Source organism: Abramis brama (assembly GCF_963993115.1).
Source record: "Abramis brama genome assembly, chromosome: 22".
NCBI lineage: Eukaryota > Metazoa > Chordata > Actinopteri > Cypriniformes > Leuciscidae > Abramis > Abramis brama.
The window spans coordinates 13,035,885-13,055,131 of record NC_139984.1 but is presented as its reverse complement, the minus strand read 5'-3'; the positions used below and the strand labels follow the sequence as shown (position 1 = coordinate 13,055,131).

The 19,247-nt window shown below is 41.7% G+C and overlaps 2 protein-coding genes across 11 annotated transcripts in view; one reads left to right on the top strand and one right to left on the bottom strand.

The window, feature by feature from the left end:
- Positions 1-11,131, top strand: part of tns2a (tensin 2a) — a 57,532-nt gene extending 46,401 nt beyond the window's left edge. For 4 of the 6 annotated variants that reach the window (XM_084099891.1, XM_084099895.1, XM_084099894.1 and 1 more), the window contains 11 exons: positions 803-2,254; positions 2,384-2,543; positions 2,679-3,658; positions 4,377-4,508; positions 5,797-5,895; positions 6,481-6,558; positions 6,969-7,046; positions 7,125-7,293; positions 7,428-7,496; positions 9,493-9,522; positions 9,732-11,131. In XM_084099891.1, coding sequence (XP_083956017.1) covers positions 803-2,254; positions 2,384-2,543; positions 2,679-3,658; positions 4,377-4,508; positions 5,797-5,895; positions 6,481-6,558; positions 6,969-7,046; positions 7,125-7,293; positions 7,428-7,496; positions 9,493-9,522; positions 9,732-9,873 — 3,389 coding nt within the window. In that variant the 3' untranslated portion in view covers positions 9,874-11,131. The remainder of the gene's footprint in view (positions 1-802; positions 2,255-2,383; positions 2,544-2,678; positions 3,659-4,376; positions 4,509-5,796; positions 5,896-6,480; positions 6,559-6,968; positions 7,047-7,124; positions 7,294-7,427; positions 7,497-9,492; positions 9,523-9,731) is intronic. The other 2 variants (XM_084099893.1, XM_084099892.1) reach the window with 2 other exon arrangements.
- Positions 11,132-11,289: 158 nt separating this feature from the next.
- The window catches only part of foxp1a (forkhead box P1a), a 43,692-nt gene continuing 35,734 nt past the window's right edge, over positions 11,290-19,247 (bottom strand). For all 5 annotated transcript variants that reach the window (XM_084099897.1, XM_084099899.1, XM_084099900.1 and 2 more), the window contains 10 exons: positions 18,774-18,878; positions 16,918-17,005; positions 16,571-16,654; positions 16,260-16,467; positions 15,984-16,060; positions 15,720-15,821; positions 15,512-15,633; positions 15,376-15,439; positions 14,651-14,814; positions 11,290-12,596 (listed from right to left, as the gene is read on the bottom strand). In XM_084099897.1, coding sequence (XP_083956023.1) covers positions 12,437-12,596; positions 14,651-14,814; positions 15,376-15,439; positions 15,512-15,633; positions 15,720-15,821; positions 15,984-16,060; positions 16,260-16,467; positions 16,571-16,654; positions 16,918-17,005; positions 18,774-18,878 — 1,174 coding nt within the window. In that variant the 3' untranslated portion in view covers positions 11,290-12,436. The remainder of the gene's footprint in view (positions 12,597-14,650; positions 14,815-15,375; positions 15,440-15,511; positions 15,634-15,719; positions 15,822-15,983; positions 16,061-16,259; positions 16,468-16,570; positions 16,655-16,917; positions 17,006-18,773; positions 18,879-19,247) is intronic.

The following is a 19,247-nucleotide window of genomic DNA, read 5'->3' as shown; positions in this document are numbered from 1 at the left end:
AACGGGACTAAAAATGACAAATCTTTGCGGGAGCGGGCGGGAGCGGTACTGAACACTGCGGGAGCAGGACTGAACATTGTGTACCGCGCAGGTCTCTACTCCAGAGTCGCGGCCAAAGCCGTTTCGAAAAACTGTTCTCCAGCAGCAGCCATTCTTTGTTTTCAAGTAGCAGGAACCGTCACAACTCTGTCGTCATTATGTTAAGCCCGCCCCGCCTACTCTATACACGACGTGATTGGCCTGACCCAATTTAGGTTTTTGCAGCTCGAAAGTCAATGGAGAGTTGCTAGACTACCCTGGCTGCAAAATACATTTTGCTGCCGCTAGGGTGTGTCTAGATTTCTAGGCTAACATTACACACTAAAGAAGTCATCAGTGTCATCAGAATATTAGAATGATTCCTGAAGGATCATGTGACGTGAAAATTCAGTTTTGCCATCACAGGAATAAATTACATTTTAAAATATATTTCAATAGAAAACAGTTATTTTAAATTCAAATCCTATTTCACAATAGTACTGTTTTTTTGTTTTTTTTTACTGTATTTTGATCAAATAAATCTAGCCTTGGTGAACATTAAAAACATAAAAAAAATCTTCCCAACCTCAAACTTTTGAATAGTAGAGTACGTGCCATGGACTTCAGGTACAGTCGCAAAAACAGCCTGTTTAATTCTAAAGTTCAGAGAGGGGAGGGAAATGAAGGCATGAAACTAAATGATGTTTTGCTGCAATGAACCTTGATTAATAATAACAGTGGGCTTCAGGGAAATATAAAAGTATTCTTTCATAAATCCTTTCAGATATTGCACACACACGTGGACCTGTAGATGGCAGCCTGTACGCACAGGTTAAAAAGCGCCGTGCCGCAGGCTCCACCTCCCTGCTGTCTACTAATGGGAGCCCTGCAATGAGCTCTGAGGAAAGGCCAAGTCAGCTTCTGTCTGTCAGCACTGATTCTGGACACTCATCTGTCCCACCTGACCGTCTCGATGAACCAACTCGACAGGCCCCGCCTACTCAGCAAGAGAGGGAGGATCTTGAGCGCCTACTGGGTGGGATTGAAGGCGATGGAGGGAGGGATCGTGACCGAGAGACAGCCATTTTGGATGACGGTGATTCCTTGCCTCCTGAAAGGACTGGGTCACTGAGGTTAGGTCGTTCATGCTCATGCCGGGTGGGCTACCGATCCCAGCGCTGTGCTGAGCCTGGATGCGATGGACTCCACCACTTATCAAATGGTTATTGCCTTGATCGTCCCACCACCACTAATGGACAAACAGGGGCTCCTTCTTCAGGTATGCCATCTGTCATAGGGCTTTGCCAACACCACAGTGCCCTTCCTCACCAAACCCTGCCGCCTCCTGACCTGCTCTGGGACCGCCAACAAGGTCCACAGCACTACCTTCATCGCACTTGCACAGAGGGACCATCACGCCACCTGTGTCCATATCCGTCCCAGGAGGTCAGCACCCATCCTCATAGTCTGTCTCCCCGACTGCTCTGCAGGGCGGATGAGTACATTCCATACCCCCATCATCACCACAACCATCCACATCACCCAAAACCTAGCGGTCCCTATCACGATGTCATGATGGTAGATGGCATAGTGACGCCTGTCTGCCCCTGTCGGGACTGCTGTCTACGACGAGATGATTTCCACACTCTCCGTTTAGACAGAGAGGAGGCAATACACTGGGAGAGGGAGGCAGAGCTTCTCCGGGACACAGGGTTAAGACGGGGCAGAGAGGCCGATATGCAAAGAGGGACGGATATATGGGATCGGGAGGCAGGGCTAAGGAGGGGACGAGAAATGACTCTCCACTGGGACAGAGACCGAGAAGCAGAACTACAGTGGGAGAGAGAACGAGAGGCAGAATACTGGCACAGAAGGGCCACCGTAACCCCATACGGGCCTCACGGTCATGAATTACCAGCATTTAACTTCGATCCCCTCCCTGCAGGCCATCCCGCATACCCCGAACCCTCCCGTTCACACTCTCATGCCCATCTTGATCTCAAATACAGCAGCAGCTCCAGTGGGTACCAGACACCGCACCAGGCGTGCCCCTGCTCCCCTTACCAGCCGTCACCCTCAGAGAGCCGTGGATATGCCTCGGGTTACCAGTCTGAGTCCACGTCTCCTCTTCCACCTCCCTCCGCCTCCTGCCCTGGCCCAGTGCACCATGCCAGCGGACCTACAGAGAACCAAACAGACCCCCATCCTCAGCAGTACCCCTCTAACACAAATACAGGTGAGAAACAATTACAGCTACAATTACATTCTTTTATTACCTTGTATTGGACTATCTTTGAATTTTGAAGCTTTTGCAAACATGTTTTGGGTCATCTTATAAAATTAAAGAAATGTGCATTCCTATCAGATTGTCCTGGCGCAGATAGCATAGGCTGGCGTAGTCACATTACCCATGGTTCCCTGCGGCAGACACATCGAGATCCACATGCTCCATATTCAACACCCTCTGATATTTCAGGACCTCCAACACCAGTCCACACAAGCAGCCCTTTGCGAACGCAGGAGAGGTAACAAGCTCCTGCATTTATCAGTAGATTGGGGTAGCTGTTGGAGCAGGGTTGGAACTTTGGTCTACCATTGCAGTAGATGAATATGTTATCTTCTGACTTTAATACTGTGTTAATTTCCTCTTCCTTTTTTAGTCCTATCCTGAGTGTCCGTGAGTATGACTCAAGAGAGGTCAACAGTGAAAGCAGTTTGGCCCACTCCCACAACAGGCCGCACCCACCTGCCCTACAGTGCAACAGTGTCAGTCCAGGGTCTCGTCAAACTCTACTGTCTTCCAATCAAGAGATTGCTGAGATACACCCTTTTCCTCCCACCACTGCCCAACGACCCTCCACCCATTCCCCGCCTACAACACCCCCCACCCCACAAATCTCAGCAGAAAACCCTGCCCCCTTAACATCTCCATCAGAATCCACCCAACCCCAGACAAACTGCTCGCCTGCTGCTGCTACAGTGCCACCCACAGGGGAAATGGTACCACAATCAACTGAGACTTTTAAACCAGCACATTCACCACGTCCCTCCTCTCCCATCCCAACCGAGTCCATCCCAGCTCACTTGCATAGCAATGGAGTATCACCATCTCCAGAACCAGATGTCCCTAAACCTGCTTCTTCTGCCCCTGCGTCCCCTCATCCACCCACTAGCGACCACGAGAGTTCTTCCTCCCCTGAACCCCCAGTTCCTGGATTTGCCACGCTGGGCAGGAAGCTGATGTTGGGCTCTGAAACCTCCCTTCCTGCAGGGCACAGTATAGACGGCAGCCCCAACTCCACTCCTACCTTCCCCATCTCTCCAGCCTGTTGCACCCCATCTCCTCCACCAGGCTCCTACTCAGGGTGCCCAGCCACCTCTGTCCCACAGCCTCCTCTCCCTGAGAAACGCCGTCAGCCAGGCTCACCCAATGGGAGGCCTGGAACGCTGAGGGGTTCCATGAGTCATCACGCCTCTGGGCAGCACCACGTTACATTCTCACCTTCAGTAGGAGAGCTGACCATGAATGCTGGTCAGGGAGAAGTTGGCGTGGAGGGTGAGATGGGCAGCCGTGTCAGTGTAAAATTCGTGCAGGACAGCTCTCGGTTTTGGTATAAACCTGGCATCTCCAGAGAGCAAGGTGAGACAACCACTTCAGACCTTATATTTAACTATGATATATGCAGTTTAGAGGTATCTTCTTAATCAGTTGCTGATTAGGGCTGAGTAAAAATGTGGATCTCGATTCATAGAGTTAAAGGGAAGTTTACTGGAAAATAATGGCATGAGATTTCTTTAGTTTGAGTTGCCCTTGTTGGCTTATGAACTGGTTCATTTTAGTGAGTCCAAAACAAAATGAAGCCAGCATTATCTGACTCACTTATAAATTACTCTTATGAATTCACGATTCATGAACAAATTGACTCTTTCGAGCTTGTCCTTTGAATGAATCAGTCAAAAAGACTCATGAACTCATCTGTTAAATAACTAGTAATACAATTGTATTATTTAGGCCCTGATGTTAATTTTTCAAATTATTATTTTCTTAATGTACCAAATTAGAAGGTTCCCTGTGTAATTTATCGCAATAACTGAGGAAGAATTTCTTTCATATGTAAGCAAAATGGACATTATTACAAAAATATGAAATGTGTCAGTAAATGTGTAACAATACCCAGAATTACTGCTGTTTGCTGCACTTTTCATACCCCTAACTATGAGCTATACTAATAGTGATGTTTACTGTTGTGCTGTAGTGTTTTTACATGTGCAGCAAATTGCAGATTGTTTTTCCATATGCTTGGATCCTTTTTTTAAATAGCGATGTCTCATTAAACTATCCTGTCTCTGTTCAACAGCTATAGCAGCACTGAAGGAAAGAGAGCCAGGGGCCTTCCTCATCCGAGACAGTAACTCTTTCCAGGGGGCCTACGGTCTGGCCCTGAAAGTTGCCAGCCCACCCCCCAACGTCAATAACCATAGCAGCAAAGGTACGCCACATCTGCAGTCATTTCCTCACACAAACATTTATCTTGCTTCAGTGTTGCTCCCAAAGCTCTCCGTCTGCACAGGAAACACACGACTGCACCTGAAGTACTCTAGCAGAGCTAAACATCACAGTAATTCAGAGCTAAAGCTGAAGTGTGCCATTTCTGCGGCATTACCGTGACCAAACGGAATTACAAAAATCATGATTGTCTTCAAAAAACAAACAGATCGTCCCGCCCTAAGTTCAAACCCTTGCTTGATAGGGTTGTGTGAATTGAACTGAGAATGCCAAATAAATTGAATTGAGGATGAAACAGGAAGTAGAAGTGCAATTCGAAGAATTAAAGGGGAACTTGGCAACTCTAGCCATTTCTTCGCTGATTTTCACTTTTGCTGTCGTATGTTTTCTCTGAGAGCTCCCCCTACAGCTGTGGGGCGTATATTTCACAACACTGTCGTAAAAAAATCTCACTTGCGGGCGGCACCCTCATCCCCCTTTCTACTGCTGCTCATGTGCATTTGTTATTATCAGAGCCGGCCAACTTTTTCGTGTGGAGCTATGTCTACCGAGGTGGGTAATACATCATACACAGTATCATATGGCGTGTGTGTTTATGTCGAATTGCCGTAAAGCAGTTTGTGTTTCTCGCTCGTTCTCGCTTCTCACGAGACTTCCTATTTCCTACTTACCGGGACGTTAGTCCCCGTGTTGCAAGGTTGGTTTTCCACCTGGGAACACTAGGGGGAGCGGGTAAAGTCACCATTTTCACCAGTACAGGTTATTTAACCATCCAAATGATTTCTAAATGGATTTATTAAGTTGAAATAGTTGCTAAGTTCCCCTTTAAAATGAATTCAATGAAATTAATGTGACTAATTTGTAACTAGAAAAGTCAAGACAAACTTTGAATTGAATTATCTTGACAAAGCTTTTTACTGAAAGCTTTGAAAAAAGTTTAAAACTGCAGTTTGAATGTTTATAGGCCATACAGACAGAGGGAATGATAGATTTGATTGATTTGTGCTTCGTTGCAATAATTAACACCAGACCAAGCGCAAACGAGAACACTGTGCACTGTTTATTTTGGTAGTCTTCAACTAAATATTGAATTGAGACAGCATTGGGAACTGCTTTGGGAATGCTTTGCACCTTTAAACAGTGATGTATGTGGATCTAAATATCCATTAATCAAAAAATTGATGCGATATTTTGAAAAGTTGCTATAGTTTGGTATACAACCAATATTAGCATCATAGTTTGAATTGAAGATGTAATGTCCTGTCTGTTAGCAGGAGGAGACCCTCTGGAACAGCTGGTTCGACACTTCCTGATTGAGACAGGGCCTCGGGGAGTGAAGATCAAGGGCTGTCAGAACGAGCCCTACTTTGGTGAGCAGTTCAAGAATCCTCTCATTCGCCAGACACACTGATTAAGCTTAGTCCTGGTTTAAATCAGAGCTTAAAGGGATAGTTCACCCAGAAATGATCATTCTGTCATCATTCATGTCGTTTCAAAACTGTATGACTTTCTTCATGAAGATGATCCTAGACCTGATCTGGAAGGCCAATAGACGTACAAATGTGGAGTTAATAGAACAGCTAGGCTGAATAAAGTTGAAAGTTGAGCTCAGGTTAGTGTGAAAATGACTTTCCTGTGATATCTGAGTGCAGGATCAGTTCGCTCCATGCATGCAAGGTATTCAGAAAGCAATACTGTTAAATCTCCATGATATCTCTGTCATGTACTTTAGCAGAACGCTGAATTTACCAAATAGTTCATAAAGAGTGAACGTACAGTCGTGAGGTTTAGAAGTTGAGATAAAGCTCACATCTTTGTATTAGAAAGCTAGGAAGCTGCCTGCGATTAGTTGCTGTCTGGCTTCATGTTGGTGCTTTTGCAATCTGGCACATCAGTTTTTAAGGTAAATAATGTTGAAGTATTGAGGTGCTCTGTGTGTGTTTTGTCATCGGTAGGGAGTCTTTCAGCACTGGTGTATCAGCATTCCATTACGCCTATCTCTCTGCCCTGTGCCCTCCGCATCCCAGAGAAAGGTAAACACTACAGCACACATCAACACGCCACGCTGAGATATCACTATGATGAAAGCACAGCCACAACATGCACTCAATGTGAAGTGAGAGTTTGTGAAGAGTTGAAATGCATGAAACAAATGCTTCAAATAAATAAAAAAACCTGTCTTTCGGTGTTTCCCACAACATTCTGTACTATAGACCCTAGCTACAAACGAAATAAAACTATACCTTTTTAATAATATGCCATTTATGCCATGACTTTTAGCTAAATAAGTAACTGATCTGACAAATTCGTCAGACCGATTCAAACAAGTCTTTTTTTTTTGACTGATTCATCAAAAGAACTGCTCATAAGAATCAAAATGTTAAGCAACTGGCCGTGTTTGAATCTCAGAGCCGGTCTATGAATGATTGTGTTGCCCTCTCAGACCCGATAGGTGAAGTTCTAGAGGTTCAGCCAGTCAGTAACATGAGTACAGCTGCAGACCTTCTGAAACAGGGAGCAGGTGAGTGTGAACCAGCACATCTGTCCTCATGCGAGACTTCTTACTGTGACGTCTGTAACCTCTGGTGTCTCTCCTCAGCCTGCAATGTGCTGTACCTGAACTCAGTGGAGACCGAGTCTCTCACGGGACCCCAGGCTATCGCCAAGGCCACAGGGGCCACGATGTCACGCAACCCCCGGCCCTCTGCGACTGTGGTCCACTTTAAGGTGTCAGCCCAGGGCATTACACTGACAGACAGTCAGCGCAGGTACGCCCACCGATCCCCCTTTTTGCTTTTGAAAGTATAACCACACCATTTTTCAGTTTTCTCCGAGCAATAGAAATGTGAGGACAGGTTGTTACTGTCACACCGAGTTGACTGTGAGAGGTTTGGGTTTTCAGGGTGTTCTTCAGGAGACATTATCCAATCAACAGCGTGACTTTCAGCAGTGTGGACCCACAAGACAGGAGGTGAGATTGTAGTGGCAGAAATGCTAGGGGTGGTTTATATATCTACTCTATATATATATATTCTTACAACAATATTCCAAGTTTGCAGTGCATTCCGCATCTAAAGCAATTACAAACCATTAAAGTGCCCCTATTATGCTATTTTAAAGGTTCCTAATTTTGTTTTGGAGGACTCCTCAAATAAATGTACTTGCATCCAAGGGAAAAAAAACACTATTTTTCTCATAATATACATTCTACACTGAAACGATTCAATAAAGGATTTAGTCTCCTTTAAGGAACCCCTCCTTTCCGAGAGTCTACTCTGCTCTGATTGGTCAGAGGGCCCAGTCTGCTGTGATTGGTCTACTCTGCTCTGATTGGTCAAATTTGTGATTGGTCTACTCTGCTCTGATTGGTCAGAGGGCCCAGTCTGCTGTGATTGGTCTACTCTGCTCTGATTGGTCAAATTTGTGATTGGTCTACTCTGCTCTGATTGGTCAGACGGCCCAGTCTGTTGGTGTCGGAAACGAAACGCCCATTACCATATCTGAATTTCAGCTCTGGATCTTCCTCAGCACTTCATACTCAGTTATACAAACCACAACAAGTGTCGGTTTTACCGTATCAATTCGAGTTCGATTCCTCATCCTTTGAAAGTTCATGCGAAGTTCATGGATTTGCTTTGGCCGAGCAGAAAACTGTTTTCTCGACATGTCAACAACACAAACCAAACTCTTCAGTCTCAACTACAACTGCAGTGTTTGAGGGTCAAAGCAGATGCTGTTCATGGGCGGCCAATGAAGATCATATGCAGATTTGTCAGTTCTGATTACAGTTCAGAATCGATTTTTGGATTACAGTTCAGAATCTTTTAGGAAAAAACTTTATTTATCGTGCACTTTGATATTTGAAACTTTGCAGACCTTTTACATTCACAAACATCTATATGACACACTACATGAAAGATAATATCTGAAAAAGCATAATAGAGGCACTTTAAGGTTAACGTTTTTAAGGTTTAGGAAGGTAAACGTGTATATATATATATATATATATATATATATATATATATATATATAATTTATTTTATTTTTTTGGATATAGGAGGATTTTTTTGTTTTTTTAACAATGTTTTGTTTTTTATTTAGATTTTGTGTTTTGTTTTTTACTAAGAAAGAAAGTTTTGCATTGTTTAGTTGAGTTTAACAGTTGCTTGCCTAGAACCAGTAGTACACGTAAATCTAATCAAGTAGTGCATGAATCTCTGTGGGCTGCTCCGTCTGTGTGTGCATACAGTAAATGTTTTTTGTTTAATCATTTATGTTTATAATTTCAGTAGCAACTAAAACACAATCTTTGGGGCTCATTAAATGTAAACCCACAGACAAAACGCTCGTCTTTTCTTAAACCATCACTTTGAACCCTGTAAATAGTTTGGGCTCTGTGATTTCTTCATGGCAGACAGCCACCAGTTTTGCGTCTAAAGAATTTGAGGCAGTAACATTAAACCAGATGTTACAGGATCAAACAGCATTTGGCTTTTGGGTGAGCCACCAAAAAATGGATGAACCTACAGGCAAATTTTAAAACTACTTCTCGCGTTAGATTTCGTAATATACAAAATATGATTTTATAATGTGTAGAAATAAAGAAAATGAAGCCCCAAAGCAGTGAGAGTGTGTGTGTGTGTGTGTGTTACAACCGCTGCATACTCAGCATATACAAGTGTATGAACGAAAATACTTCAAGCTACACAAGCTCGATTTCACGTATCATTGCAATCGGAAATGTGTCAGAACAGAATTCAGACGCAGCGCACATATGGTTCCACCACAGCAATCTAGGAACAGGCGAAGTATGAACAGCAGGAGCTGTGTACTTGCATGTATGCTTTGACCTGAGATTGAGAGCATGTTCATGTGTGGCTGCAGCAGCGTCGCGCGCGTGTGTGTGTGTGTGTGTGTGAGAGAGTCTGTTCCTCAGTCTTGTCTCTGTCTCCCTCTTGCTGCCGTAGGTGGACTAACTCAGACAGCACAACCTCTAAGTAAGTCTAAATGAAACGTGTGTGTGTGTGTGTGTGTGTCGTCTGGACTGTTGTGACAGCTTGTTTCCTCTGATTATGTGCTTATGTGCATGTTATTTTACTCTAGTACTGATCTTCCTGTCTGTCCGTTCACTCCTTGTTTGGATTTGGATCGACTGATATTTTATCCACAATGACTCATTTGCGTATCTCTCTCTACCTCCTCTCAGAGTTTTTGGTTTTGTTGCCAAGAAGCCCGGCAGTGTGGTGGAGAACGTCTGCCATCTCTTCGCAGAGCTGGATCCCGAACAGCCCGCGACCGCCATCGTCAACTTCATTAACAAAGTAATGCTGGCACCGCAGAGACGCTAGGGCCCCGGGGACGAGGAGGAGCGCTTATCTTCACACACACTGCCGCACATCACAAGACTCTGATGTCGCACCTTCTGTCAAGTTTAAGAGCTTCACAACTAAAGACTGCAGGAACTTTTTTGGCAAAGACAACGGCTTTACTGTTGACTAACACGAGACCAAAACGCATTCAAACCAAAATATAGAGAATGTAACCAAACTAAAGCCAACCATCTGTTGTGGTTTCGCATTATTAGAGCTTTTTTTGGTGGTCGTGGGATTGTAAATGATTTTTTTTATAAAATAGTCACCAAGATTTTTAAAATATGTACATTTTAGGCACTGCATTGACCCCTGAATAAAATAAATGATATATATGCACTCAAACATATGAACCGCACAGAAAACAGCCTCTGCAGAAAGACAATCATCAGTTTATATATATATATATGTATTATATTAATCCACCAAATTTAAGTGCATTTTTGCTTTTTAACTGGAAAGGAGGTGCCATGGTTTCTGAATCTGGCCCGGTGTCTGCGAATGATAGTGGAAGTTTCAGAGCGTTCGAGATGGAGAAACAGATGGAGGACCAGACATGGCGTAATCGTGACGCGGGGTTCCAGTATAAGAAAGATTTATATGTCATGTAGTATGATGTCACTATGGAAGGCTGATGGTCATGTGATTATTACCCAGAGAGAATTCGGTTGCCTGTTGAGTAGGAAGAAAATAACTTTATTTTGTCCCCTTTTGTGTGTGGTGTATGTTACGCGCACAGCCACATCGTGTATGAACCATAGCCTGGTCAGCTGACCTCACCGTTGTGCCTGACGTATAGTGTGGTAGAACATTATATTGGAATGTAATCGGTCTTTAAACTGACAGGACAGGTGGACGTTTCTGTATTTCATGTTTTGCGTAATGATTTCATGATCTCCAGAAGCGGTTTATAACCAAAGACGTGTGGCCATGTACTCATTCAGTTACTTTAAGCTGTGCCATTTATTTTACTTGCCTGTATCAACGAGTTATTGCTGTTTTTGACAGATAGTAAGACACGTCTATGACAACTTTTAATATATTGTATTGTATTTTCTTATTGATCTTTGTATGTAGTAATATATTTTCACACATGCAGCTGACTTGGAAAGTAAAAAAAAAAAAACACTACATGGAAGGATTTTGATAAGAAAAGGATTTTTTTTATTATCTTATGCTATTTTTTCAGTGTATGCACAAGTGAAAAATATAATAAATGTAAAGTCATGGTACCAAATCCGAATTCATGATGTGAATTATTTCAATTCTAATGCACTATTCTATTACTATCATTTATATATATATATAAACCATACATACACACACACACACACACATAGACATTCGTATAAATGAAAATATATTAAACATTTATAATGAAAAAAACCCTGACGCTTTTCACATTTTATACAAGAATTTATTAATCATAAGGCCATTTATTCAGAAGTATTGAACAAACTGAAATAGCTGATTTGAAATAGATGCCATCTATTTCTTTTGGACATGTGTAACAAGATATTCAGTCAACAATTATGCATTATTTCCATCATCAACTCTTTTTCTCTGTGGTACGTTGTCAAATCAAACGACTGCGGTTTACAAACTGCTCAAATGTCACGAGTGCGACATTAAACGTCTCCAATACTCATCTAATCCACTCGAGTGAAGACTTCTTAGTCTTGGCCATATCAAAAGGGACAATGTAAACAGGGTACACAACATTAAAACATCTTTCACAATCTTTGGTAACCTGATTCTTTCTACAAAAAAAGAAGAAAAGTTGCTCTACTCAAATACGGAAATGTTTGGTTCAGCTTTACTAGTAACCGAATGATTGGGACTGTTGAGGATGAGGCTTTTTGTTTGCGTAAATGTTTTGGATAATGGAAATACAGTAACCTTCTGTACACACAAGTGAAAAACAAATCAAAAACTACAATTGAAAAACATTCATCATCAAGTGCTGGTTATAAAATGTTCCCCTTTGGTTTTGTTTTTATCTTGAAAAAACAAGAGGTAAAAAAGATAGACATTCACAATTTCATTTTCCATTCTACCGATAAGTGGCCCGAAATTGAAGGCCACACGTTACCGTCATGGCAGCCGGGGCCATCGATGGCGACTAACCCTACAGTATTGAGGCTGAGGTGATTCAAACTCGCATTTACGATCAAGAGCTTTTCATTCAGCGTTCACAGCTGCAGTGAACAGATTTTGTGGAAAGCTAAATAAATCTCGTCGTAGACGGCTTCAAATTTTCCTCGGTTGACAGGGAAACCGTCTTCCCTTCAAGGTGAGCGTTTGATTCAGTTCAGGTGCCGTAGTGTTTAATATACAAAGCAAAGATGACGTGTGGCCTACAGCGCCCTCATTGTCCTCTGCAAGCTGACGGGCGGCCTTTTCAAACACAGAGGAGCCCTTTAGTACCAGTGAGGTCAAACCATTGCATACAACAGAAAGAGGTCAATCGAAACAATAAATAAAGGGTTGTTCCCAAAAGGAAAAGTTGCAGCTGTAACTTTTCTGCGTCAGGAGTCTGATCTCAGCAGTGGAAGGCATGAGGTGGCGAGGAGAATCCCGGCTCTTCGCTGTACTCTGGGTTGTGGTTGGTGTCTGGACTGTGCTGGTCTTCTGTCTCCGGAGACATGGAGCCATTATAGTCCTCGGCCTCCATCTGCTCCTCTTTAATTTGAGACTGATGCCTGTGAACACACACGGCTCGCATAAACCAAGATCTTACACTTTAGCACAAATGAAACTGAAAAGTCACTGGTATGGATACTCCGTTTTGAGGACTACATTTTCTAAGTAAAAAAATCCTACGACACAAAATTGCACAAACATGCATTGCTTCAATTGGCATATTAAAACTGGATATTATATCAAAAGTAGCATTCACAATTAAAGTGAAACTTGAGCTTAAGAACACAATAAGGTCATGAAACAACATTTACATAGCGTTTCATTATTTTTAAAATATGAGGTTTCTAGCCGACAGGGACAATGTGTTGTCAAAGTAGGTATTGTGGCTTTATATGGTCAGACACTTGCATGTGTTATTATAATATTAACATTTTCTTGAAGATCAAGCTCAAATGGAGTTTTTGACCAGCGAATGCATGTTTTGATCGCCACTGGAACAAGTGCATCGCATTATGTTTTCATCAACTTACAGGTTTTAAAGTTTATTGTAGCTATGTGGGTGCTCAGTTTTTCTTGTTCTTGAATATATTTGGCCAAAATCTCATGATATAGAAGATGAAGCGCTATGCACAGGATATTTAAATTTGGTTTAACTAGACTGCAAATACCAGACTAAGACTCTTAAATACAAAAAACATTTGCCTTCATAGAGTGATTCTTAAGTAAAGAAAACGCTGTACTTAAACAAACAGTTCTTTATTTACCTCTGAACTGTGCGTGGCACTTCATTCATGATAGAGGAGGGGCGGAGCTATGAGGTTTGACTGACAGTTTGAGGATCCAATGCAGTTACAAGGTTTAGTCACAACCTCTTTTAAATGCTTTTGGTTACATTATGGTAAAGACCCACAGACAGACGTAAGAATGACCAATAGCATTTATCTTTTTTTTTTTTTTAATTAAACAAAATGACAAAATATAGACATACAAGGTTTCTGCACGACAGCGACAATATATTCTTATTTGTAGCATCTATTTTTTGGAATTTGATATTTTCCGTGGCACACTAGTGGTCGGGAAACACTGATCTATACAATTGAACAGTGGACCCTTTTCACAGTCACATATATTAAATTGCCCCTATTGTGCTTTTTCACATATTGCCTTTCATGTATTGTGTAATAAATATGTTTGTGAATGTAAAAGGTCTGCAAAGTTTTAAAGATAAAAGTTACTGTTTTCTAAAAAGAAAGAGCTGAGTCTGAACTGGCTGAAACGAGTTGTCAGTGATTCCTTTCTATGATCTTCATTGGCCGCCCATGAACCGCATCTGCTTTGACCCTCAAACACTGTAGTTGTAGTTGAGACTGGAAGAGTTTGGTTTGTGTTGTTGACATGTCGAGAAAACACTTTTCTGCTCTGCCAAAGCAAATCCATTTTGCATGCACAACCAAAGGATAAGGAATCGAACTCGATTTGATACGGTAAAACCGACGCAATTGTTACTGCTCATATCACTGTGTATTAAGCACTGAGGAAGAGCTGAACTTCTGATATGGCAATAAGCCTTTCATTTCGACATGTGCATCAGAGCAGAGTAGGCTCTTGGAAAGGAGGGGTTTAGAGAGGCTGGATCCTTCATCAAACAGTTTCAGACACTGTGAGAAATGAGATGATGCTGCAATGTATATTATTATATATATTAAAGTGTTTTTTGACCTTGGATGCATGTAAGCCTGTTGTAGGAGACATCGAAAACAAAATTAGGAACCTTTAAAAGAGCGTAATAGGGGCACTTTAAAAGACTTAAAATATAGTAATAATACTACATTTTTCTTTGGGAATATAAATAGCAATACAACAAGAGTGATATCCTTGTCCTAAATCACTTTTATGTGTTAGAGAGATTTATATGATTTCAAAAAGCAACGAGCAAAAACGAAATCTAACTCTGCACTGCTGTGTCAGTTCGGTTGCACGTAAGACTTTTTAAGGATCTGTGGACACCCTATTTAAATAACTTGATTGCCTATTTGAATGTTTCAGTGAACCGGCAGTGAGTGTTCTCAGGGTTTACGTGAGTGACATTAGACCGGCAGGACAGTGGACTCACAGTGTGGGCAGAGGAGAGAGCTCCAGGCTGGAGTCGCTGCGGGAGCCCTCATCATGATCGTGAGAACTCGTGTCCTCATGCAGCGCACCGGTCAGGGCCTTCAGACTGGACGCTCCCATAGATGCCGAGCCATATAGGGGCAGACTGCTGTCCACCATCGCTGCCTGAGGAGAAACACTGTTTAACATCACCCAAAATAACACTCGTATCCCAAACAAGTTATATATACTACCATTCAAAAGTTTGGGGTCAGTAAGATTTTAATACATTTAATCGGCAATGATGCATGAAATTGATCAAAAGTGAAACTAAAGACATTAATATGTTACAAAAGATTTCTGTCTAATAAATGCTGTTCTTTTGAACTTTTTATTCATCAACGAATCCTGAAAAAAACACACAAAAAAAAACACGATTTCCACAAAAATATGAAGCTGCACAACTGTTTTCAGAAATGTTTCTTGAGCAGCATATCATGATATGAGAATGATTTCTAAAAGATCATGTGACACTGAAGACTAGAGTAATGATGCTAAAAATCCAGCTTTGATCAAAGGAATTAAAAATATATTCAAAGAGAAAACAGTTGTTTGAAGCTGTAATGATATTTCATAATATTACTGTTTTTACTGTATTTTTGATCAAATAAACGCAGCCTTGGTGAACATGAGAGAAATCTTTTGAATGGTAGTGTAGATATGAATGAATCTCAGGTGAGTCCATACCTGCAGAGCAGACAGGGCAGGACTTTGACCCAGACTGGACTGGATGTTCTTCACCAGAGGTGATCTGAAGAAACAGACCTCAGCGTCATTAAATGACCAGTGCAAATGAAAACGTTGCAGTCAGATGCGCACTCACCCAGTGATCTTTTGTGGCCGCCTTTTCTGAAACTCCAGCTCGTCCACGGTCCAAACGGCCCCCTTCACATTCTCAACTCGTACAAAACACTTGTGAAGACTGAGGTTGTGGCGAACTGCATTCTGAGATTGCAGAAGAAATGAACAAACTGATCCAGGGCACAGGAAATCAATCGAGACTGATATTTTTAGTGCATCTTTTCAGTTACCTTCCACGTTGCCGCATTGCGTCTGAAATACGCGAATGTTCGAGTGAACCAGTTGTAGATTTCATTTAGTGTTAGCTGCTTTTCTGGAGACTCCAAAATGGCCTATAAATTAAAAAAGGGAACAAGATTAACACATGTCTCTCATACAGCAGCTGATGAGAGATAAAAGTAAAGGTTTAACTAAAATAGCTCAGACAGCCTGGTTGATGGCAGTCTCATCAGAAATGATGGTGCGGTAACAAGAGCTGCATGATGGTTTCTTACCTGCCGGATCAAAGCTGCATATGTAAATGGAGGCCTGACCTCAGCACTCAAGTAGAACTCCTTATTCTGCACAATATCTATGAGACACAAGAGAGAGGTGCTGCTACTTCAGTTACACTTCATTTATCAAAGCAACCGTTATAGTTATCGTCCTTGTGCAAACAGGCCTTTACACTGGTTTCAGGCCATCCTTGTTGTAGAGCCCTGATAACTACACTACAGTGAGTGTAATACTGGCTCTGACACTGACTGTGGGCGAGAGGGTCACCATCTCACCTTGGTCCATGGCCATGTTGTATTTGTCCGAGTAGCGTTTGCGGATGGGTCCCACGCTGTGCAGGCTGGTGGGGATGATGACGGAGGGCATCTGCGGGAGCGACGTGAGGGGCGTCGACGGGGCCGTGGCACTCTGGGACAGGCTCATGGAGGGAGTGGTTTTCGGAACGGTTGCCTTGGCAAGAGTGAGGTTGGACACCAGATTCACCTAACAAACATTTGAAAGTTTATTATTTCACCAGCGATCTTAAGTGTATCTTCAGAAGTGTGTTTATAATCAAGCAGAGTGAATGGTAAACGCAGTGACATACTGGCTGAGGGGCTGGTTTGGGCTCAGTAGACTTGACATGGAGGTGGGCCATCATGGCCTGAAGGCGTTCTTTGTCTTTAGTGAGCTGTTTGACAAACACAAACACCACTGATAAACATGGAGCGTTCTGTTGTCTAACGTTCACATGGTGGATTATTTCTTCATGTGTACATTCAGCACATACAGAGCAGGAAAAAGATTAGAGCTCAGATTAGAGCAGGATGTTTGACTGCATGCAAAGCAGAAAACAAACATTTCTTTAGTCTTATCAGAATAAAATATCAGCATATCAAGAAGCAGTTGTGTCTGGAGAAGCAGCAGTTGTGCTGAATGTTTGTGAAGCTTTACCTGCAGCTCCAACTGCTGAACCACCTGCATCTGAACTCTGCACTGCGCTGTGCTCTTGTCATCCAGAGCGTGTTCACCGTTCAAATGCCTGAAAAACACAACAGACATATGCAGACGTTCAGTATACATCAAGACAGGACCAGTCATTAAAACACATCTGTTAACATGTGCATTGATAGCACTAAATTATTTATAATGTGGTATTTTATTTTTGGAGTTTTGTCTTAGTGGTATTTCAAAGTGCAAGAAAAAACGTGTATGAAATGTGCTTTATAAATCAACTTTGCCTATAGTTGTCTCTGAAAATAAATCTAGTTTCATTTGAAAACACACTAAGCAGAATAATACAACATCACCACCGAGTAGTTTCATTCCTTTTAGCGAATCATTCATGTACTAGTGTTCAAAGGTTTGTGGTTTGAAAGACGTCTCTTCTGCTCACCAATGATGCATTTATTTGATCAAAACAAAACAGTTAAAACAGAAATAGAATTAAAAAATATACATTTAAAAATATCTTATTTTAATATATTTTAAAACAATTTATTTCTTTGGAGTAATGATGAAAATTTTGTTTTGACATCAGTCTTCGGTGTCACATGAAAGCTGATTTGCTGCTCAAGAAACATTTCTGATTATTATCAATGTTGAAGAGTTCTGCTACTTCATATTTTTGTGGAAACCCTGGTAAATTTAAGGATTTTTGATGAATACTGACATTACTGTCAGTTAATAAAAGCATTAATTAAAAAAAATCTTGCTGACACCAAACTTTTGAATGCGTAGTGTATGACATGTTGACATCATAAATGTAGCAATAATGATAAATCAAATCACCTCAGCTTTTTACTTCCAAACAAGCTATGTGAGAGTTTGAATAACTAATTAAAACAATCAATTTAGAAGAATGATTTGTTTGTATTTCATACATTACTAATCAAAATGATTGTTCTGGATGCAATACTATCATTGAGGAGTAGAGGGTGCTGTATTCAAAGAAAATCTGTGCAAGGCTTTCATCCAAACAACTTCCTCAAACAACGATCTTTACAACTCCTTTTAAAAAAAAATAAAAAATTGTAAAAAATATTCACAATTAAATGAATTGCATATCAAGCACATGTATCCATGAAATAATCTTGAGAATCTATATTACCAAAAACTACAGTCATGCATTTGCTATTGAATTAAGAGAGAGGGAGATATTTTTACATGGTGAAAACTCTAAAGCAATGCAATTTTCATGCAATATTTGTGATTGAAGAATGCATATTCATGAAGGTTGAAAAACAATATCTAAACACCTTATTCTCAGGTACGGCACGTGAGTCTCAGTGTGATGTGATCATTAGAAACATGTTTTTATATGGTGGAACTGTGACCGAGCTGAGGAACAAAGGCAGTGTTGTGGCAATAGACAGGGCGGGGCCTCGGACTGGGAGCAGGGGTCAGGGTCAGTGGAAGGGGCACAGATAAACATCCTCCTGTTGTTTGTTTTGGGAGGGATGGCCAGGATCACCATGGGTACTCTGTTTATCAGTGCACTGAGCTCAACCCTGAGGGGCCCCACGGCTGCACCGCCACAGGGGAAAGAGTGAGAGAGAGAAGGAAACGGAAAGAAAATAAAGACACATGGGTGGTATATACATACTTACATACAAGCGAACCGAGGTGGGAGGAGGGACAAAAAAACATGAAACAAGTAAACAGAGTAAAAGGGATAGAAACGCATTAATAGAGCAGCGAGCACACTCAGAAATGCTAATTGGATTACAGCCGCATACAGCTCCTCCTCACAGATCTGCGAACAGGACAAACAGCACCATAAAACGTGGAGGATGAGAGTGTTGACTCACTTGAGGAATGACTGGAAGTCTCCGAACACTGCGTCGCAGCCTGGCCACTTGCACACGCCATGGCTATAAAGAGGATGTGCACTCTGAGAATGACTCTCCTGAGAACTGAAGCAAAAACAGACACAATAAATACAGAATCTGAAGCTTGAGTTCTGGGTACGTTACATGTTAATAATACAGGTTTGCAGTATGTTGTGACACTGAGCGACTCTGTGACCCATATGGCTCTGCTTCATCCATAATCACACTGTTGCACTTTCATTTGTCCTCCCATCTCCAAGATTTCGGACATCTGTGATCTCAGAAAGTTGTGAATCTCACAAAGCATGTCTAGAACATGACTGGGCTATTATTCACACAATTATTTAGCATCCTTTAAATGGAAATCAATCTTTTGAGGTACTTGCGTTCATGTATATTTCCTTCAGTTAAATCCACAAAGGTTTCATTTTTGCATAAATTCTGAACTGTAGT